Source organism: Anopheles arabiensis, chromosome 3, assembly GCF_016920715.1.
Source record: "Anopheles arabiensis isolate DONGOLA chromosome 3, AaraD3, whole genome shotgun sequence".
NCBI lineage: Eukaryota > Metazoa > Arthropoda > Insecta > Diptera > Culicidae > Anopheles > Anopheles arabiensis.
The window spans coordinates 21895968-21919936 of NC_053518.1; the positions used below are offsets into that span (position 1 = coordinate 21895968).

The window sequence follows — 23969 nt, forward strand, 5'->3', positions numbered from 1 at the left end:
GACTGCACACCGACCGAACGTGCTACTTGGGCCGTCCAGCATCAAAAATGTCTTGACTTTTGGAACAACAACGACGGGATGTGTTTGTGTGTGCTCTGGGGGAAAAAACGGCTCGTAAGTGAGAAAAACGCGACCCGAATGGTGTAAAAACGGTACGTTTTGTGGCAGTGAGCGGCCGTCAAACGTAAGCAATTGTGGTGAACGCCGTCCGTATCGGTAGCACTGGGCCAAATCCAATGCCAAAAGGGTGCTGCAAATCACCTACAGCGACCAGAGAGCAGAGCCAACCCTGGAGACAACCACCGCGATTCGCGCAACACCCGTGTGGTGCTGTTGGTCGCGGATTCGCGTGTGCCTGTGTGTGTGTATGTGTAGTCTGTGCGTGTGTCCGCGAATCTTCTTCTCACCCCAGAGTGCGTGCGTGAGGCCAGTGTGTGCTCCACTCTGCCCGGGGCCCAGATCGTGAAGGTAGTCGCCGTGCGATGGTAACATTCCTTTGTGTTTTTGTGAGCAGCAGAAGGGAAAGACACAGGAATTGCGCCCGAGCAAGGAGGCAGCAGTGGGAGAGAGCGAGATAGAGTGTATGTGTGTGTGTGTGAAAAGGGCCCACTGTGACGTATCCTTTCCCATCCACCGATCAGGATAAAGCGCGAAGAATCAGCAACCTTCCCTTGTGCAGCCAGCGCACCGGCACATTCATCCCTCTATCCACCACCTACGAAACACTCCCATCCCCCACCCCATCGATGATAATCATGATGCGGCCGATGATGACGACGATGGTCGACGTGGTGTAATGTGTTTCTGTGTGTGTGTGTGTGCTGCTGCTGTCTTGCTGCACATCCTTCCCTTTTTGGCCGATGCATGCTGCGTGCAGATGCTTTGCGGCCGTAGTGTGTTCTATGCTGCGCGCTGGAGTGTATCGGCTATAAAGAAGTAGGCGGCTCACTGGGTGTGAGATAACAGGGTGTGCATGTGTGTGTGTGTGTGTGTGTTTAGTGTGGCGGAAATAGAACGCGTCTCGGGCAATCCGCCACCAAAAGCTATTATTGGAGCCTACCGAACGGTTCGTTACGGTTTGTGCCGTGCGGAGAGGCCGCAAGCCGGGGCGGGTGTCCAGAGTGTTAGCCAACGTGAGTGCGGTGAGGACGGTGGTGCCAATGCAGCAAGGATAATAGTACATCGGGTGCATTGCAATCCCAGAACAAAGTACAGTTTTACAGTCACGATTAGACTTAGCATAAACCAATCAGATTCATGCTAGAAAATCAAAGTCTAATGTTATGTAGTATATTTTTTCTATTTTATTTAATTAACAGATTGTGCTTCATATCAATGTGAAATTTTAAATCGTTTCTTATCGTATTTTTGTTTGTTTTTTTTATTTCTACAGCACAATAATAACACAAAAGTGAATAACTGTGATTGCAGTGAGTAAAGTGTCCGTGTGTCCGACAATTAAAAATATAAAGAAACGGAGTGCAAGAAAATAAAGTGTAAAAATACAGCAAATTTTGAATCGAAAAGACACACTTTTGCCTCACAAAGGTGTGCAAGAGACAAGGCGTCTTGTTGGGCAGTGCTACAAAACTAAACAAAAACATAAAATCCAGCCTACTTTCTATCATTCGGTAAGCTTATTTGTCAAATCTTTTATCTAAAATCCTCATTTTTGCCAAACAAAACTCAAAGTATGACTCATTGGTTTCGATCGGTTCGATCAGCTGCTTCTGCCGCCGATGCTTCCTGGTACTGGGTAAACACCTTTCTCCTAAGCTGCATCGACTGGAATGTTTCTTATCGATCGACGCGTTTTCGTTTGTCGCACACGCACCGCGATGATTCAAAGGTGTGTGTGCAGATAAGAAAGGCCGGCATTTTGGTTGAACTTTGTACAGTCTTGTTTTCTGCCACAACTTGTCCTGACACACCAAAGGCAAGGGAAGCTTTCTTATCTTTTCTTCCTTGTTCTTGTAAATTGTTTGTTGCTGTTGCTTTGCTACCGTATTGTTACCAGTGACAAAGAATGTCTTTTTACTAAATATCTTTCACTGGGGGACTTATCATGAAGGGTTGACAATTTTATTTAAAAAATGAATGGTGTTTTCACACAAAATGCCTAACAAAAATTGGTATTGTTTCAAGCGAACGAACAATTCTCACTGAAACGTTCGACTGTTTTTGAAAGCAAGGTTAAAAGAAGATCTAATTAGTAATTCAGCGCAGAAGTTCTCACATCGTCAACCCCCAACCGTTGGTCAAAATGTTTATATTTTACCATTTAAAGACTGAATGTAGATCATTGTATACATGGCAAGAGCACGTACAAAGCCGTCCTTGCTTACAAAAAGAATGATTGTTCTAAGAAAATTGCAGCGAAACTCGTTGTTTTTTTTTTAAGTTCATCCTTAATTTCATCTTTTTCAGAACATGTGGTAACCGCTTAATAGGCTTACAGTCATCCGGATACTCTCAACTCTCATACAATCGTTTCTAGATAAGTTTCAAGTGTAGTGCATCCTCTTAGTGGCCAAACTGTGTTACTTCTTTGTTACTTTTAGTCCATTCATGTTTTTTTTACTGAATTGTTTGAGCGGGTTTGTATTAAATTAATTTAAAATTATTTTATTTTATTTTATTTTTTATTTTTCATTTTTTTTATTTCACCTCACAATGGTCCTTGATTGTGCTTTTTTTGTCTTAATTCTATTTTGATAAATTCACTGTAGAATTTGGTATGTTTTGTTGCTTAGTCCATTATAGCACGACATGCAATTTTACATATTGAAAAGCTCACCAAATGCTCACCTTTAGAAGTGAAGATTGCATCAAATTTTATAATATTTTGCAATCATTTTTATAAAGACTCATAGCGCATGCACTTATTTCTATTTAATCCAATCAATCTAACTCAAAGGAATGTAAGCTCCCATCACTTAGCAAGCTTTCTAAAACTAAGATACCAAAAACAATGCGTGTACTAAAAGCTCAAAACAAAACAATAAAAAGCCAATGGCAAACACACGCTTTACTCCGCTGCCACTTGAAACATTCATTCACAAGAGACCGCCTTTGTCATTAAGCCAATAGTCATTAACACAATACAAACGCCACCACCACAGATGGCATTGTGATCGTGTACCGATCGAGGATCATCGTTGTGTGCATTCGCCACCTTTGCTCGCCGACCACATCGACACACCGAAGCTGTCCATATCCGGAGGGCTCGTTTGCCTTTTGACCGAGCTGTTATGTCCGGATTTCACAAACCTGTCTCCTCCCCTCCCTTTGCTGAAGCCCTTGGCACACGGGTTGGTCGAACATATCACAATCGAGCCTGTCACTAAAATGTTGATAGAGAGGCCCCGGGGTACGGTCCATCGGTGTACGACAAGCTATGATGATCACACACACGTAATCGTTTTGCATTTTATTTTCATCCGCGTTTTCGGCTTGCAAAAGTGCAACACACACGGGCACGGCTGGCTGGCTGGTGCGGCTTTCTTTCCGTTTTGTTTCGTTAGGAACGGAGAGGACAACACGGACAAGCTGCCACGGTCAGTTGAGAGAGCGCGTTTTTGGTAAAAGGTTTTCGATAGAAGAAAGCGGAATATAAATATATCGTCGCGGGAAACTTATCACTAAGTGCGGCATCACAATACTTTCGCTCAGGTGGTTTAGAGATGGATTCAACAATTTTAGAGAGTTTAAAATACTAATATGAATGCAAAATATTATTGTTAATACATTTATCTATCGTTTTCTTGAATCATTTTTTATTATTTGTGGCATAATTTCTGGATACTCATTTGTTGAAGCGCCCGTAGCGCCAAATTCCACAAATTTCTTCATGATGTCATTTCTTGCTTCTTGCGGCTTCTTTCCCCCGAATGACTTCAAACAGTCGAAAGCCGCCCGTCGTATGTGTAAGCCCAATTCTCTCCCAGCCTGGCCCCATTTACCTCTTCTCTCCCCCCCCCCACTCCCCCGTCCCTCCGATATCGTCGAAGCCGGCTTTAGCTGGTAGGTGCGAGGGCGAGCCGTTCCGTTCTCACCGTATTTGTATTTGCGTTGCAATTTGAATTGATAACGAAGCCGGGCTATATCGGCGCGCTGTACGCGTCGGTCCCCCCAGCAAACCAATAGCAATAGCAACAATGTAGAGGAGACAACATTGGGCCTAGACGACGATATGGCGCACAAATTGCAGCCAGCCAGCCCAGCAAGGTTTTGTGAATGTAGGGCGGACGGATTTACGTACGCAAATGTTTACCATCTTTGGTCACCGTTATAGGATTGTCTCTTGTTTTTCTTTGTGTTTCCCCTGTTTCGTTGTTTTGTGTCTGTCCACAATGTGTGATGGTTTTATTTTTAGGGTCTCACAAAAGCTTATCCCGCGAGAGATGCGTGATTTTTTTTAAATTATTTATTCGTTTTTTCCCCGTGATTCGTTTAACACAAATTAGTGCATTTTGCCACACTGCACTGTACTGATGATGATGATGATGATGGTCATGGTGATGGTGGTTGGTTTACGATCCTGTCTACTTCCGATCGGTGTCAGCTTCGGTGTGCCACTGTGCTACTTCCTACCATTATCACGCTCTGGACTGCTGGACCGTGGCGCCCCAAGGCTGGCAATGTGTGCAATGGGGTAGGAGCCACACCCTTCCAATCCTTCCAGTCAACCAGTGCAGCTGTAGTGATTAAAATTAGGTTTCGTTTGCATGGGTGAGCTGCCCATTCCCATTCCATCGCGCGTGAAAACAGAAAATCGTTTAAAACTTTTGCCCCGCGGGCAGTGTTCTGGTGTTTTGTTCATGCAATCAGCTACGGCACAGGATCGTAATAATGTTTTGTCAATTGTTTTAATTGCTTTTCAATAATTAACTGTTTAGCTTGTTACAAAATGAAACTAGGAAGAATTATTTACTCTGGTTTTTCATTCACATTTACACTTACACCGATTGTTGAGCTATCGAGGTCGAGTAATTGGAATGGAGAAGCAATTATTCATCGATCTATATTAATTTAAAATCATATAGCTGTTTCTGCTACGACTAATTGCTATTGGATACTATAATTCCCTTTTTACCTATTTTTTTTCTTTTATCTCTATAATAAACCTTGGGATAAATGTAAACACCACCTTGTTTTTCCATTTTTTCGAGCAGGTACTCGAATCTAATTCTAGCTTTGAGGCTAGAATAATCTAGACTGAAAATCGCAGGCTAGTTTTGTGTGTGGTTTTGTATGGAGTATTTACATAATTTCAGCCTCCAACTGTCAAACTCCATACAAAACGCTGACTAGAATCGTGAAGGGTCCCTATATTAACATTTATTTATATTTCTTCTTCTTTGGCTCAACAACCGTTGTCAGTGAAGGCCTGCAAGTACCCACTAGTGGGCTTTGGCTTTCAGTGACTTATTGATTCCCCCCATAGCATGATAGTCAGTCCTACTTGTGGGAACATGGCCAATTCGGGGCTTGAACCCTTCTCGGGCATGTTGTTAAGTCGTTCGAGTAGACGACTATACCACGAGACCGGCTTATTTACATTTATCTTGAGCTTAAAATAAAATTTCTGATTCTGAAGATCCAGCGATCTCTGAAGATCCAGCCCAAAAAATGCTATGATGCATGTCCTACGGATGGGAAAAATGAAGTTTTCGTCGAAAACGATTCCGGATAGTAGGTCCGGATTCATTTTCCGGTATAAGAATACAGGCTTTAGGGTCCAATGATGCTACGTATTGATAGCCGCAAAGAATCTAAATTTACTTGTAAACGATCCTTTCTTATGGAGATTACTGGATTGATTTTGCTTCTAACTTCTTATTTCATTTGAAGAACTGATTCTCATTCCGGTGTTAATTCAAATTCTGGAATCAATTCTGATTCCGTTTCCGAAGCAAATTGCGATTCCCAGGTCGATTCCGATTTCGGAGCCGATTCTGATTAGAATTCGGAATCGGCTCCGGAATTGATTCGGAACACAATTGCTTCTACAACACTCAATCATTGACTCTTTTTTTTTCTCGTAAAAAGAACGCATCTTATGGTCTATCGCATACCACTATCGCAAACGACAAATTCCATTGCCCTAATTTGTCTGCAACCATATTGCAATAAATAAAACAGCCTGTTCTCCATTACTACTCCACCCTCCATCAATACTCTAAGTACTTCCTCGCGCATCACTCAGCCGCGCACAGCTACGGGAAGGAACGGTGTGTGCGCGCCCGTTTGGCGTATTCGATGCTTTGCCAGTCTGCGCCCGTCCTACGCATTTTATTTTTTTATTTTTTTAGAGCTTTCATGATGGCGCCCCGGGAACAACGGTGGTGTGTGGGGGGCAATTTTAAGCCATTTCAGGAGGCGTATGAATTCATTTGAAAATAAATAGTACATTAAATTACCCGGCCCGTCTTGACACGACGGTGGTGGCGGCCATCGTTGTCATCATCATCGTCGTCGTCGTCGTCGTCGTCGTCGTTGCTGGAGCATTCTACAAACAACAGCTGGCAACTGGTTGGGGCAACATATTTGGGTGTAAGGTGTGATGATATTGACGTCATCTCCCCGGGCACTGCAGCAACATACCTTGAGTGGTACGGGGTGCTCTGTGTTTGTCACTTACTTTTCGGGATCCCATTCCAGTGTGTACCGCAAAACGTGGTATGTTTTAATGCAGCTTTAAACGTCGTGTTTTGGGTCTGTCTCCAGGTGAAGTAGGAAGTCGCCTTCCTTAAGTAGTAAGTAGTAAAATGTTACAAACATTCCACCGGTCAAACGAACTAGAAAAAAGAGTCTTTATCATTAAACTTGCACGACATCCAGCGTGCACAAAACAAGCTCCAATCGGGACTAAAGCATTCCCTTGCAGATGTAAATAGATAAGCGGGCGGGTCCACAAAAGCATGACACTTTTGTAAATAATGTAATCATATTACGCCCCATTCGAGCATCGGTCTACCTGACGCCGCGTAAACGGACGAACTGACGCTGCTGGATTGATCACGTGTCGGAAAATCATTTCCATTTCCACGGCAAAGTACACCCCCAGTGCAAGGAGAGAAGCAACTGTTCGTGGGCGTATTTTTTTCTTCTGTTTTTTCCCCCCACTTTTAGTGTGTACCAAAATATCCCAACAGAAGAACACGCGCGTGCTTGTTTGTTTGTTTCATTTTATTCGCCAACCTGTAGCACTTACGGAATATATTATTTGCGCAGGCATGCAATGCCTTTACGCTCTCTGCCCGGGGTACGTTAGACCGCTTTTTTGATGTTAGTCTGCTAGAAGAAGATGGACGGCGGTGGCAAAGGGACGCTTTTGGAAATTTGCCCCACAACGTTTTGCTTCGTGCGTCTTCTACCGCTTGTTGTGCTTTTTGGGAGCTTTTTTCACGTTTTCAAACCACCCACGAGAGACAACAAGGCAGGCAGGGGAGCCATGTGCAACCGGACGTGAACGGTCGTGACATCCAATTACCTTCCGCTGTCGATAGCAACCGATAGACCCCGGACGAGGGAAAAATCGAAACACAAATCCCCGAGACACTCATCCGACGTCTGGTGGAATACCTTGGAGCGACAGATGAATTACTGCTAGATGTTCTAATTTGCATAACAGCAGTCAGTAGTTTCAATTGTCTGTTTAAAGCCTGATGTTCCGCTGGGGGGGGGGGGGGGGGGGCAAGCGATTGAAATAATATTTGTTTCATAAGAGCAGAAAAAAAGATAAAAATTAAACAATAAAACCATTATTGACACACGCTGATGGTAAATCAATACACTTAACGAATTGCACACAACCGTACGTAATGATCGTGTAATGAGCACGTGAAGGTACAGCTAGAGAGTGCAGTGAGTTTATCAAGTGCTGCTCGCGTTGCTACGGCTCTAGCCAGCCACATATAACCTTTATATGTCACACACGGTCGAACCATTAAACCGATCGACGAACATCAACAACCATCCACCACGAGGGGTCATTTTACGGAGGGCAAGAAGTGAAGGGTGTGGAGGGCAATATTTCAATCACCACCCGGTCGGTCTGCCCCATTAGAAGGGCATCGCACGCTGTCTGTCTGCCTATTTTGGAGTTCTGATTCTAAAATGTATCGATCAGCAGCGACATCGACGGGTTGTCCGGGTCCTCCGTCGGCTCGGCTCTCATTATGCGCTTCTGTCCCTCTGCTTTTGCCGTATCATTCGGTGTCATTTATTGGATTATTTAAATTGAAGCTTTTAGCGTACACAGGTTGCTCGTGTCTCGGTGTGTTTTGTTGGCTAGAGGGCGCTATTTTAAAGCAACGCTGTGATATCAGCTTCGGTGTGAGTTTCATCCCCCTCTCCATAAAATAGTGTTGGCCAACTGCCAGCAGCTTTTGGATATGGGGTAGCCACGGTTACGCGGACGTTTCGAATGTCCGCCGCGTAATAAACCAAAAAACCAGATCGAGGATGATGGGGCACACGGATCACTGGTCCACATCATCATCGTCAACATCATCATGAGGCAGCAGCACACTGGGTGTGCTGGGTGCGATGAGGGGCGGCTTCAATAAAAAGGAAGAAAAGCTAACGCCAAATGTTCTCCATTGTTTTTCCTTGGCTCGTCCATTTTTATTATCCAATAGCAAATCCGTCTGTGATGGACGTTCGATGTGTTTTCAGTATTGATTTAGAGAAGGGTGTGACTGGAACGGATTTAGTTGGCCCATGATCATAGTGATAATTTTGTAGCAGTGATTTGGTTGGCTTTGGTGCTTAACGAGTTTAATTTGTTATCTTATTAAACTTCCTGTATTCATTTCCCTCTTCTATTAATCCTTCATTTCATCGTTATTTTCCTCAAAAAACGCCATTTCTCTCAATGGACTCCATCTCAATAAGTAGTTGATAAAATCCTACCCATTTGCTGACACGACTCCTTGGGGGGCTGAATTCCTTCCCGGAAAAGTGGCCTTACCATCTCAACAGATTGGTCGTGGTCAGTGCTGCATGGTGTTGGTTGATTGATTGTGGAAGAGGAAAAGGCCAGTCCTCCCGGGGTGCATTTCCAAACAAGACAACAAAACTGTCATGAACTTTGATGGTTTGTTGTTATGAGCTTTGCCATTTTCCATTCGCATTTGACGCTTGATTTTCGTTTTTCGTTTTGCTCTGGAACGCTCTGGTATACTTGTTGGGAAAAGGAGCTCGTTAAAAAGCGCACCGGGTTCACCGGAATTAATGGACCAGAAGGAAATGGATCATAAAGTTGAGGAATCGTTTCTTAAAGATGGGCCTAAAGAGTGGTTTTGTTGCCTGTTGAAAGGTGACCCAATGTGAGACCATTCATCTGTTCACCAGACTGTTGAAAGTTTGTCAATCATGTCAATCATGTTGTTTAAATCAATTCTTACAGTCTCTGTTACTGTATGCTACGATATTCTCTGAAATGCAATAAGAAAATGCTCATTAAATAGTACCTAACATTTACTATAATTTATGAGAATTGTATGTTTTTGTCTATGTGTTCAATTTCCAATTAAATCCTCTTCATTTTCTCAATCACAAACCACAATAGAACCGATCATTGTAACTACATGAAAACCAACCTTCTCTCTACAATTAGAAGCCACCATTCTCCTCTTCCCCTTCCTGTCTGCTCGATCTCATGTTTCTCAAGTGCATTCGAGTGTTAACCGTGCCTATTAAAATGTTGACACTTGTCTTAACTACTCACCGAGGCAAGAAGCCCCACGGACAGACAGGTTGCTGCCATGGTAGTAGGAGCCGACATTGAAGCGTGATGTAATGACCATATCTTGCCATGTACACACGTTGTCCGTCCCCCTTTTTTTCCTCCACAAACACCTTCACCAGTGACCATCGTTTGATTCACAGTCCACCGGAGATAGTGAACGACTTTTGCGCTATCGCTTCTCGCGCGACATCGGGCTTTCCTATCCGATGCGACATCGTGCGCTTCCAACCGCGCGTGAATGTATGTAACACTGTGTATATCTATTTAGAAACTTCACCCGGCATTAATGCGGTAGCTCATGTTTTTGTTGGTGTTGGCGTGCGTGTGTGATGTATGTCCCGGAAGGCGCTAACAGAAGATTTGAACCGATAAGAAAAGCTGTCCGTACCGATGTTGTCAGACGCCACCTAGGGCTTTGAGGTGTTGAGGAGATGCACCATTACTTCCTGACCTGCTGTCGGTGTGGGGGAACGTTGTTGTTGTTGTTGTGGTTGTTGCAGTGTGAGTGTCCCAAATTATCTAGATCCTGATAATGTATCGGCGTTCGGTTATCAACTCACGTCATTCCCCACTCAACGCGTTGATTCATTGCCTTCACTTGAACTGTGCAAGCATGTTGGATTGAATTACTCATTTCTCTTTTCATAAGAACTCAACCAATTTTGCCATGAATGGTTTCATTCTGAAAAAATAGCTAAAATAAACTACAATGTACGACTCAACTACAACCCATTCCTTCAATTGGACTATAAATGACTAATATCTAAGCTTAATGACTGATGGATCTCTGATTGGTTTTTGCTTGATTTTTGCTAAAATTTAGTATTCAAAATGGTTTTGTTTCTAAATCGAATGCAATATTACACATTTTCGTAAAAATTTTACGTACATTTCAAAGGTTCAAAATGTTGCAAAATGCCGTTATACTGGAAGTTAAAGAAACAGATAATTCCATTGAATGATTTTAAGCATGTCATTGATAATGATTTATGATAATGTTGATCAAAATAGTCAATGTATAGAAAGATCAATTATATTATTAGGTACTTTTATAGACATTTTCTTTACAAACTTATCCGCCATTCCATAGCATATGGTTTTAAATCAAAGTGAATCTATTTTATGGATTACAAATGGAATTTAACGTAGAATTTATAAAAAAAAGGTTCAAACGCCTCGTTTGATTTACAGGGGTTTTCAAGTCAATTTCGAATGTAAACGTTGTTATTCACCGTGTGGAAGATGTTTATCCACATGAATCTGATATTTCATTTCCATCACATATATTTTTAATTTCTTCAGCATGATTTTCAACACGGCTCAAGCTGGATTGAGTTTGCCAATCTTTATTTTTTTGTTGAAAATCATGTGTTAAAGCTGAAATTTAATTATAAAGCAAAAACAGCATTTGACAGCTGTTGAAAAACATCTTGGAGGAGGAGGTGAATAATTATGTGCGCATTGGAAAGTGACTTGGAAACCCCTGTATCACCAACTTACAGGATTTTTCAAGTCATTTTCGAATTTGCACACAATTACTCACCGCATCCAAGATGATTTTCAACAGCTGTCAAATTGTGTTTTTGCTTTAATATCAAATTTTACATACGCAACAACGTTTAAATTCGAAACTGACCTGGAAAATCCTGTAAATCTGTCAAATCTGAAAAGGAAGTAAATAAGGTAGCAATGCAAAATGTTCCAAAAAGCTCTTGTCAATATCCTTTTCATGAATAACTTACATTTAGGTTCCAACTTTATCCACCAGTTGGTCCAGTTGACGATGTTACCTTCAAATTTATTTTACATCCTACGTCATCCTCCATAGCACGGTGCACTGCTACTGCAGCTACATTACGCGTCCACCGTCCACAAACAGTACAGATACATTTGCGATAGTTTTAAAACAATTATCCCCTCCATCCGAGAATTATCTCTGTCCTAGTTTCGTTAGGCGAGCAAGAATTTCCGCTCCCCACTGATTGTGGCAGTGTGTAAACGTTTTGCTAAAAAGCGGTCCCCATTCCGTTACCCTTGTCTGTGCATTAGAGTGGCGTCACGAGCGTACCGTGTACCGTTTGCGTTAGTTTAATGAATTCATTTAATCTCGGCATTCCGACGCACACACAGAGCCCTGCAACCGTTTGCTGCTGGATGTTGTTTTCTTTTTTTTGTCTTCTTCAAATGAATCCCTTTTTTGTAGCTGATATGATAAAGGGTAGATTGCGAATGGGTTGTCTTGGTTATGCGGTAAGATCCGGTTTACCTTGTAACGATCGAGTTTGTGCGAGATTTTGCACGATCCTTTCCAGTCCTCCTCTTCCTCCTCCTCCTTCCAGGAAAGTTTACTAATTAGGGAAAGTTTTAATTTTTAATGGAAAACGCAATCGGAGAGCCAATCCTACGTGCCTACATTAAAAGCATTTAGTTTTAGTTTTGGTCAATATACCGTCTGGTAACGTTTTAATGCTGCAGTGCGTTTTCGTACTTTTGATGATCACAGATTCTTTTTTTAATCACGCTTCACTTTAAGATTTAAAATGTATCAGAACAATTAAAAAAAGAAAATATATTACTCATATACCCACTTCTCAAACACGGCAAACCCCTCCCATCAGCTGCTTCCAAACGGTGACGGCTAAATTAACCCTTTTGCTAAAAGGTGCAAACTTTGGTCCTAAACAGCGGCGCCAATAGGCACCCTTGGGCGGATATAAGGGTTTAAACTTTCCTTCCTGTATTTTGTTCTCCAACGTCCACCGCTGTTGCTCCCAATCGCCTTCCGTGCTTCTTTCTGTAGGAGTTGATTTTTATCCTCGGGTCCCTTCTCTCACTCGTACCATATTTCCCGGTTGGCTCTTTTTTATCTTAAATTTTTAATGTTTCCCTTCCGTTGGATATGGCGGGTTCTTTGCGGGTGGTTTTTTTTTCTTCTGCAAGTCGGTTTCTTTCCTGCTTGTTTGAGCAGCAAAAAAGGGCAAAAGGCATGGGAAAAGGGTTCAAAGTTCATCACACATAGACACACACACACACACCTCCTAACGACCCACAAAAGCCAGCAAGCAAATAGGTTTCTGTGGCTGCTTGGTGCTCTCCCCTCCCAACCGGGTTTGTGCATTCTTCCGTGCAACTGCATCCATCCCAAGGGGGGGCCGGGTACAATACACAGGATACAAGGAATGTCCTTACACCGGGGGAAGTGGGGAGGATGGATAGGCTGACACAGGTCAGGAGCGTCTGTTTGACCTTTTGCTGCAAATCCAACACCGATAGATTGTTCGTAAAGTAAGGAAGCCAGCTATTCCTTTTATATAAAAGAGGCATATAGTACACCAAGGGTTGACTTCTGCTGGTTTGATATGGTACACAGGTATATGCTCAACCGTTTCTTTCAACTAGAGGTAATTCTACTCCACTTGGAAATAACAGGAGCTGCCGTCATGATTTTTCCTGACCGCAATGGTGAATTTGTTCTTGTGCCCGTTCCACCCGGCCCGCATCGTCGTTAGAGAGGGAGAGAGGGAGAGCGAGTGGTGGTTTGGCCTTGTTAGCGTACAGTATCAGCTGGATCTGCAGTGACCACCGAATAGCCCATAACAAGTGTAACATTATGGTAGGGTTTTCGTTCGCTTCTCTTCTCCGGAAGAGACAATCGGCGATGTTACTTATGATAACAAGCTTAACGTTAATTCTCTAGCCTGAATACCGGCCGTAACGGCCGTGGCTGTCGTTGCGGTCCCTTTTAAGAGGGGCTGATTTATTGTTGTAATGTGTTTGTGTGAATTCTTTCAATTGAAGAAAGATGATTTTCTTGTACAATTTAGGGTTTTACATTAAATCTCCAGATTTATTATTATCATAAACCTCACATGCAAGCATTCATATTAACGTTTAGTGCATGTATTACTGGGACGATTCCACAGTGCAGTGGTATTCGCACGGGTTTGCATAGTAAGCGTTATGAGATCAAATCTCAGTTTTCACCAGCCACGAAAATCTTTTCCCTGATTGTTTCGAGAAGCATTTAAAACTACAGTTAATCAAACAAACAATTGTGACCGTTTTATTGGATTGTATATCGACCAAAAAGCACACTGAATTATTAGTGAGTAGAGTGCACACACAACCCAGTGCTAGTTTGTTTGGCTTAATTTATCCTCCCCTACTTCACGGTTTAAAAATACACACCCGCATACTGTTGACCCGACCGCTGTTTAATTAACTACGTTTGATTGCAATTGGCTGGTCGCGCGTTGTTCGTTTACTCTTCTCCATTTCTTTTGCACGATAAAATCTACCCAGCGTATTTGCAAACGCCTCCCTGAAGCCGCATGTAATCGTAAAGTAAAACACACCATTCTAGCCGCCCCGGGTGTTGCATTTTGCTGCTACAAAACGATACCACCCCAGCCATTCTGCGGGTGGACAAGACTCTTAGAAACCAACCAAACTTCCACCCTAAAGTCAACCGAACGCAATAGCTGAAGAACCCGTAGCCCACCATCTCACCGCTTCCCCTCCAGGGAGCGCTCCAGGGGTGACATCATTAAGTTATGTTTGTGTGCTGGTGGTCCGGATGGCGGCGGCAGGGCCCATTCATTAAATTGATATAGCAAATGAAGCAAATCACTTAATTATTTTTGCAAACACTACTGCGGGTATGCAGCGCAATCGAAAAGTGGAAGTTAAAGTCGTGCACTTGGATGGCTACTTTTTGTTTAACACTACCTTCCTTCCTTCGTTGGTTCATCTGCTGTCGCTGTGGTTTTTTCTTTTCTTTTCTTTTGGTCTTACCTCGTCCCGTCCAGTTGGTCCAGTAGTGTTTGCCGTACTACTTTGACCGAATTGGCCAGCGGCAGTAGTAGAAGAAGTAGTAGCACTAGGTAAACGCGGTGTTGGAACCGTCTGTATATCCTTGCAGCAGTGTGCACAACCCACCCCCCTCCGTGCCTCTTCTGTTTTCGGTTTTGTGGGTATTCCGTGGTTTTTATAATTAAATTCTAACCGACCGGACTAAATGGAGAGCAAAACCAGCCGGAACCGGGCCGTGATTCGGGCTGAATATTTCATTCGCTTCACAACCACACACCGAAAGCTGCATTTAATTTCGTATTCATTTCGCAGGAAAGCGTTGATTTATAATGTTGTGGTTAGAAAGTGGAGATTATTTTTTTCCTCTTGCTTTTTTTCTCTAGATTTTAACTATAAAAACCAATTAGAAAAACGATTTTGAAAGAGAACTGTTCTTTGTATTAGAATTCGTTTTCGAGGCTCCTTCTCTGGATCAACGAACAGCTAACGGTGGTGTGCTTTAAGCTTGATTTTTTGTTTTAATTTAATTTAATATTTATTCCACCTTCTTGGTTTCTATCTCTCTCCTTCTCTTTCCAAGCTTTCACACACCACTCACGTTTCGGAACGTCGGGTGCAAGATGCAACCTTTCTTTCTCTGCTTTGCTTCGAAAACTAAAAATCAACCGTTTTCTAACGCTTTTCTCCACCCATAACGATCATTCCATTGCGTTCGCTACTGTGTCGCGTGATCGTTCGCGGCTTGATGGCGTAATTATGATTTCCTAACTAACCAAAAAAACTGAAAGCGTGATGTTTTACTATTTGCTTGTTCGGGTGGGTTTACGGTGTCCATCCGTCGCTCTAGTTTTCTTCCGTTACAGTTTGTGCCCCGGCCACCGGTCACATCAAGCGAAACACGTAGCAATGAAGTGATAGTGAGACACGGGAGAGAGTGGATGCTTTACCGTTTTCGTGCTCCATTCATGTGAAGAATGTTGACTGCCTTTGCTCTGCACCATGGTGTGTTGTCTTTTTGTTTTAGCAAATATCAATCGCCCACAGTTCTTCTATTCTGACTTGCAGAAACGTTCCTTCTATCCGTTAAAATGTGAAACACATTGCAACCATTCGTTCGCTCTTTTACGCTCGAGTGAAATGGCGGTCCACGTAATTGTAAAATCCGCCACTTTATGGGAAAATAAATGACACCTCCACCTCTCTGGGCTGCATTTTCCTGTCACACGGGTATTATGCGCTACACACATCGTCGACCATTCGTGTTTTTTGCCTCGTTCGCACTCCACTCCACACTGGAATGCACGGCAGCAGTGTAATAGTTTTGCTGCCTTTTTTATGACACTGCATCCCAGCACAACACTTTCGACGTGAAGGGATCAACTCACTGTGACGGCGTCGTGAAGACACTGCAAGGTGCCGCCAATGTGTGTGTGTGTTTTTTTTTTTTTTTTTTTTTTGGTGGAAGCGGATACACACCCCGTGCCTCGTTTGGATGGATATCGTGACACCAGCTCGGAGCACACACAAGCAGTAGCAGTAGTCGACACGCAAGTCGGACGAGGCGAAAATGATGCGAAAATCCACTTTCTGCTCCGTGCCACACACATTCGTGACAAGCGCGATGGTATGATGATGATGGTCCGTTGATCGGCTGGAGCAGCGGTCAGTGTAGTAATGATGATGGGATGTAATTTTTGAACACGGAAAGGCGACTGTTTTGTTTGACAGTATCATTTGACCTGTTGTTGTCAAAGATCAAATGTGGCTTTGGAATTATGTGACGATCAACCATAGCACTTTTATGTTTTGCTTGCTAGATAACTGTCCTTGATGTATGATACATTTTCATCAAAATGTTTCTTTTTTATTTTAAAAGTTGTGGAGAAATAAGTGCAATTTCTAACTGCAAATGTTTGTGTAATTTCTTGTTAATTCTTTCATATAACTTCGCGGTTACTGGTGAACACAATAATCAACCAAACACACTTAACTTAACCGTGGAGCAAGCGATAACTAGAAAAAAACTATAAATAATTACGTTTAAGAAGATAATCAAATAGCAACAAATCATTGAAAAGACCATCATAAGTGTGAAGTGTTGAGTCGGTCCCGTGGTACAGTCGTCAACTCAAACGACTCAATAACATGCCCGTCATGGGTTCAAGCCTATAATGGACCGTCTCGCCGTAGCAAGGATTGACTGACCGGCTGTGTGGTAATGAATTAAGTCTCGAAAGCCTGTAAAGGCCCGGCATGTCCACGTAGGACGTAACGCCAAATAGAAGAAGAAGAAGAAGTGTGAAGTATTATACCATACCTTGTGATTATATCTTCATTCAGTTATCAACTCAGTCAATGTCAAGGCTACTGTCGTAAGCCTCAAAGATCTGATTAACACTACAACAAGTTCTTGCTTTCACCCGCAGACCTAAACTAAGAACAAATGTGTTTTAAGTTGTTTTTATGGTTAATTTCATTTGGAGATACTAGAAAAACCTCTCGCTTGTCTCCGGGTTGAGTCAAGAAATTATCTTCTTCTTCTTCTTCTTCTTTGGCACACTCAACCGTTGTCGGTCAAGACCCTCGCTGTACCACTATTGGGACTTGGCTTTCAGTGACTTACTGATTACACATAGGGGGCACGATCCATTTAGAACTTGAACCCATGACGGGCATGTTGTAAAGTCGTACGAGTTGACGATCAGACCAGCCCCAATGTTATGATATGAAGAAATTATACAAGATCATAATCCCAACCACAATCCGTATACTTCGAGCGATTCGGGATTAATCGTTGCGAACGCTTTCTTCCGAACTTCCGATAAACACTGGAGGTCAATTTGTTTGATCGCATCAATCCTTTATATTTATTAACAAACTGGTTATACTTATTTCTATTAGATGCATCTTCACATCTCACAGAGTGTGAGAAAGCATGTTGGCTTAGTTTATTTGGGATGTCCTTTGTATCAGGTCCTCGGGTCTACACGGGAAACGAGAATCGAATACGCTTATTTGTCTAATCCCGTATCTCGAAGCGTTTGTTAAGTCCTGCTGAAACCAAAAGATTGAAATGTATTGTGCCTTACATCCTAATACATTTATCGTATCATTGATATAATCTTTGATGTATATAATGTATTGGCTTCTGATGATTTCTTATCGTACGTAAAAACCTAAATTTATAACAATATCCCTAGCCTAACCTCTTATGCCAAAGCCTCTTGCTGGTGAGTTTCTATAACTGCATCTACATCAACAACCGAAATTGTACACGAGCAATGTAGAAAGTTAGATCTGACAGGAAACTATAAAACCACACAACTGTAGTAAAAGCAAAAACAATCTCTAACAACATGTTAGACGGCCGTTCCACGTTCATCATTCCTGCCATTAAATCACACAAAAAGCCAACCTTGAATACAAATCGAAAACAAATTGAATCACTTCAGCCGAAAGACGATCGCCATAAATCACACCTTTGTTGCGACTGAAACACACCCAGAAAAGGGGCAGTGGAATCGAACATCCTTTCGCTTTATCTTTCGCGACCTCTAATCGTAGCAGCGCTATCGTGAAACCGGTTGCAACCTTGCACACACACAAAAAGAAAACAAGACAGGACGACTACCCCAATATCAGTGTTGTGATACGAGTGTGCGACAAAACTGCTGTGCAGTTCATGCGCCACCGAACGAACAACCCGTCCTGCGGACACCTGTTGTGTGGAGTACAACCAGGGGTTTGCTGATGATAAATGATAATTATTGGTTGTTCGGCATGTCACACCTCTTAACAGTTCACTGATCGATGTTAAGTTATTACCGTCCCAAAATGAATAACGACTGTGTGTGTGTGTTTGAACGTCTGATTTCTTCGCGTTTTGCCATCATCAAACATCTAGATTAGAGCTTTAAGTAGACATTCGATATTGTTACTAATTTTGTGTTTTATCTTTTTATCTTTCCAGAAACGTACTTCCTACCATTAGAAAGAGAAGGACAGAAGCTCAGTGCAAAGATTCGTGTTAAGCATCTTCCCTTGAGCGTTTATGCTTTAGCTTTGCACATCATTGCACCATCCCAAAGGACTCTTCTTGCTCTGGAAGGATCACACTGACACACACGCTTCTACACACCACTTCAGGCCATACCAACGGGAAGGAGCAGGAGAGGATCTAGTGCCAAATTTTATCCGTTAAGAACCACCACGCCATCGCCGTGATGCAACGTGATGCGAAAAGTGAAACAGAAACCAATTTAGAGCAACGCTGAACGATAAAAGCGTAGTAAAGGAGGAACAAACCAAGTACCGAGATTGAAAAAATAGCACACAGACAGAACGTCTTCAAGAATAACACAGCACAATCACGCTAACGAAGGACGGCGGGCGCGATATCATTTGCATCCCCCCCCCCCCCCCCTCAATCTCTAGTCATCTGAGAAATACTGAGCTGTGCGGCGGAAACGTCCGGCAACATTTCGTTCGAAGAAGCTATCCGATTACCGAATCGACTGCCAAATTTTACTTCATTCCAGAATTGCAACGAAGACTTCAACAACCTGAGAATAAAACAAAACAAAAAACTCCCACTGAAGAATTGTAGTCAAATAATACTGTGCCGCATCTTCCATTCGGGTGGTTCACATTTGTGTGACGCTTTCGATATAACGGATGCGCGGCAAGTAAAAATAGAACATCTCTGCCGTGGGAAAAAGCTACCAAAAGCATCACCATTGTGCTCTTCCCTTCGCTCGGTACTACTATTAATAGCGGAACTGGTGGAAGCCGAAACCGAGAGTCCTCCCCCCCCAGACCCCGGCGGCCATTATGCAGCAAGAGAAGAAGCTTCCTTGATTCTTGCCAAAAATACACTTAACCCGATCCGGAGAGCGAGAGAGAGAGGGAGCACTCGAAACGAAAAGAAAGCCGGGGTGTATCCTGGTCACGGCACCACAACCATTCGCTTGCCGGGTTCGATCCCACGGAAGCACAATCTCGCACACACGAAGAACGCAAATATAAAAACGAAGAGCGACAGTAGCAGCAGCAGCTAGTGCAACAGAATGGGTAACAAAACGTCCTGCTGCTCGTACACGAGTCCACCGCCGACGCGGAAAGCGAAGGAAGCGCCCGTCTTCGAGGAGCACATGCCCGAGGGTGAACTATCGGCGAACAATCTGCAGCACATCTCGGAGCGCGAGGGCGACGACGGGGAGCACGATCCGTCGGTCGATCCGTCCGCCGGCACCATGTTCCTGGAGCGCTCCAAGCAAAGTCTCGAGAATGGGATGACGCGCAAAAAGTCCCAGCACCAGATCGTACCGCAGGGCGGTGGTGGCCCTGGGAGTGGCGGTGGCGCTGGTGGTGGGGGTGGTGGTGGCGGTGGTGGAGGTGGAGGCGGTGGTGGCGGAAGCGGTGGGATGTTGAAGAAGAGTAGCAGCTGCTCCACGATCTACCTGGACGACAGTACCGTGTCGCAGCCGAACCTGAAGAACACGGTCAAGTGTGTGTCGCTCGCGATCTACTACCACATCAAAAATCGTACCAGCGAGCGGCGGATAGACATTTTCGACGAGAAGCTGCACCCGCTGACGCGCGACCCGGTGCCGGACGATTACGATCGGCACAATCCCGAGCACCGGCAGATCTACAAGTTCGTCCGGACGCTGTTCAACGCGGCCCAGCTGACGGCCGAGTGTGCCATCATCACGCTGGTCTATCTCGAGCGGCTGCTAACGTACGCCGAGCTGGACATTGCGTCCTGCAACTGGAAGCGGATAGTGCTTGGAGCGATTCTGCTCGCGAGCAAAGTGTGGGACGATCAGGCCGTCTGGAACGTCGACTACTGCCAAATCCTGAAGGACATTACGGTGGAGGACATGAACGAGCTGGAGCGACAGTTTCTCGAGCTGCTACAGTTCAACATTAACGTGCCGTCGTCGGTGTACGCGAAGTACTATTTCGATCTGCGCACGCTCGCCGAAGCGAACGATCTGTCCTTCCCGACCGAGCCACTGTCCAAGGAGCGAGCGCAGAAGCTGGAAGCGATGTCGCGCGTCATGCAGGACAAGGCGACGGCCGAAGCGCTCAAGAATGGGATGAAGAAGTGGTCCTCGATCGACAATATCCACCAGCAGGGCGGCATCCGGCGCAGCGTGGCCATCCTGTCGTGATTTTCTTCCCGCCCGTCCGCGGCCCACACCCGTGGCTGGTAATGGGGGTTTTTGCGCGCCGTCCCCGCGCTGTCTGAAAGGCAGCTTACGGTCGCTGCTAAAAAAAAAACAAAACTAAAACTTAGTTGTAAACTATCGTCGTGTTAGAACGCAACGCTACTCTTACCCCCCTTATCGCTACATCTACACACACACACTGCACTGCGCACACACCGCTATTGTAATTACTCACACTCACTCACGTGCGTGGTATGCGTGCGTTCTAGTGCTATACGTTTGCTTCCGTGTCAGGATTCCGTTTAGGAGGAGTAGAGGAAGTGTTTCATTTGAAGACGAAGCAATAGGGTGAACTCTGTGCTACTCTAATGAAACGATCCGCTTTTGTGCTCGAATGGAGGAAGATGATCGTAAGCCGCTTGAGGGAACAGAATTAGAGACGGCTACACAAGATTTCGTTGGAAGTTTGATCCAAATCTGCAAATCTGATGCCAGAACAACCTACAAACCTCCATTTCACTGCACATGATTCCGTTCCGCTTCTACACGAAAAAAACAAGAGAATTTATGAACAAATTGTGTCAATTTATAATATTCTCCCATGAAAAAAGCAACTCTGATTGATCCTACCTTGAGGACACCCCCAAAACCTTAGAGTGAATGGCAATGGAAGGCAATATTTTTCTACGATACATGATTGCGCGGATCGAAAACAACGATTAAATTTAGCAGGAGGCAAAAATACGGATTGGAAATTGGGGAAACAGTGAGATAACGCGTTGATTTTTCGGCTCATTGCAATTTGTTGCATAATTTGGATTGAATTATCATCAGAGTGTTTTTTAATTGTATTTTTAAAGCTGCTTCTTAAGAAGCACTTATTTGAGTTAGAAGCGTACTGCGTTTTGTACGCTACCGGCTTTCGTGTCGCTTTTTTAATTGTTAAATTATTTTTATTTGCAAAATTATTTTAAATTTGTTTGAAATCGTTTTTGTACATCGTTACTCACCAGCGTTCGATCCATTTGGGCGACGACATAACTGCCCCCCTTCGACAAAACTGCTTTTGCCTTCCAATTTCACAAAGCACACCCTTTCTCCCCTCTTCCTCCTATCTCTCTATCTCACACTGCTGCCGTCACCGCCGACGCCGTCTATACAAATATACTGATAGGTAGAATGCATTTTCTAGTGATATTTCTTAAGAGTAACTACTAAACAAAGCTACACAATATTGTATCTTGTAAAGCAACGTGGCGCGTAGCATGGAGATGGTTTGGCGCTCTACTTCAACTATGAAATGAACGATTTGTAAAAAAATGTGTCACGAAAGAAAAGAAAAAAAGAATAGTAGAAAGTAGAAATGAACCGCATTACAACAACCTACACGGGCACTGCGCTATTGCTATTATTCGTTCTCCCACATACACACACACACTCACAAAATCGAGTACTAGTGTAGCGGTAAAATCTCAGCATAAACAGGGTGTAAGGTCCACCTTTCTTCCGTTTTAATGTGTTGTACCGAGGAAAAGGGGTAAATGCTTTTTTATATAGTAACAGAAGAAATTCAAAAGAAAAAAAAAACAAAAAACAAAAGAAGCGTGTGTTTGTGTGGATAAGAAAAGAAGGAAAAAGAGCGATAAAGTAAATACAACTAAAGAAATCGTAATCATTAAGGAAAAAAACAGGCAAAACACAAGCAACAAACGAATGAAGGTGTAAAAATGAGATGAAAGTAAACGAAACAACTTACTAATGCAATAGAGATGAGAAAAAAACGTATACAAAGGTAGTAGCAAGTGCAAGACTTTTGATTTTCGAGATAAATTGAGAAATAGCAACAACAAAAAACATAAGATATGAAACTCCGCGTAAGAAAAATTGAGGAAAAAATCCAGCGCCACCTTCATGTCCTACACAAGGAAAAGGAAAAGGCCACACAATTAAACGAAATGACCAAACAAAATTAAATTTTACCAAAAACACACAGAATAGGTACACGTCAGTAAAAGTAGGGAAAAAATAGAGAAAAAAGTAGCAAAAACGTGGAGTTTTAATTCAGATGCCAACGAACGCGGAACGTAATGTATACAACATGGGTTTTCTTTTCAACATTGCATGTTTTTTTTATCTCTCCATCGCTAGTCGAACAAATGTCTTTTCCTCCAGATAGCCAGACAAGGGGCTAGAGAGAGAGAGAAAATTCGTGTGCTTACAATATAAGCATACAACTGCTCTTGATTTGCTGCTTTGTTATCACCTTCTTCTTCTCACGCTTCACACTTCAGCTTCTAATCTTAGTCACATTCGATGGGTTCACCACCAACTAAGTCATGTAGGTTTTGTCTGTTTGCTTGTTTTATGCTTACAATTACCACCACCACCAAACCAATTAGGGAAGAACGGGCGCGCGAAGAACGGGAACAGAACCCCACGACAAAGATCAATGTGAGTGTGGGAGAGAAATTAAAAATAAATAATAATTTACATTAAAAAAAAAACACGAGTCAGAGAATCCCTCAAATTCGGAATTGTGGTGCGTGTGTTTGTTCCAGAACTTCCACGATGGTAAAAATCGATGCGTAAAATTTATTCGATTAGTGACGAAAACAAAAGCATGTGTGTAATTTATGTAAAAAAAAACTGTAACTTCCAATGATAATTTTTATATTTTGTTTGTTTTTTCCTCCACTTGTTGTTTGGTTTATATTCCGGATAGGTAAGCACCCTCTCTACAGCACAATATAGTCAAAGGGCACGGTATTAAACAGAAAAGTAAACAAAATTTAAATTTAAAAAGTAACGAAGTGTACGAACACTGAAGAATTGTGGAGTCTCCGCGCACGATGACTGAAGATAAAAAAGCGGGCGATAGCAGTAGACAAAAAAACAAACACGTTTTCGGTAACGGTATTTTAGAACAAAACAAAAACGTTAATAAATGTGCGAGAAAAGGAAAAAACACACAAACAGAGAAACATACACAACCCATGTGTAGAAGAACAAGAAAAATAGTCACTAGAAACAGAGCAAGAATAAAAAAGCGAAAAGTTGTGTGTGTTAAATGAAAGAGTAAAGAAAAAACATTAAAAAAACACACACAGAAGCAAACAACAAATACACAATTCCGTTCGCAACCGATGATAGCAATCGAAGAAGAAGTAAAAAAGATATTGTCATAATAGGAACTATGAAAACGTATAAAGCTATAAAGAAAGGCGCAT

At 43.0% G+C, this 23969-nt stretch overlaps 1 protein-coding gene across 7 annotated transcripts; it reads left to right on the top strand.

Moving 5' to 3' along the window:
- On the top strand, positions 1-23832 carry LOC120899715 (cyclin-Y-like protein 1). 7 transcript variants are annotated; one of them, XM_040305856.1, is made up of 3 exons: positions 1-114; positions 1394-1631; positions 18540-23832. In XM_040305856.1, the coding sequence occupies exon 3, from the start codon at positions 19636-19638 to the stop codon at positions 20743-20745; it is 1110 nt and encodes a 369-aa protein (XP_040161790.1). In that variant the 5' UTR covers positions 1-114; positions 1394-1631; positions 18540-19635; the 3' UTR covers positions 20746-23832. The 7 variants fall into 7 exon arrangements, with proteins under 7 accessions (XP_040161790.1, XP_040161787.1, XP_040161786.1 ...); XM_040305853.1 differs by having other exon boundaries at positions 15-485; XM_040305852.1 differs by having other exon boundaries at positions 15-468.
- The last annotated feature ends 137 nt before the right edge of the window (positions 23833-23969 follow it).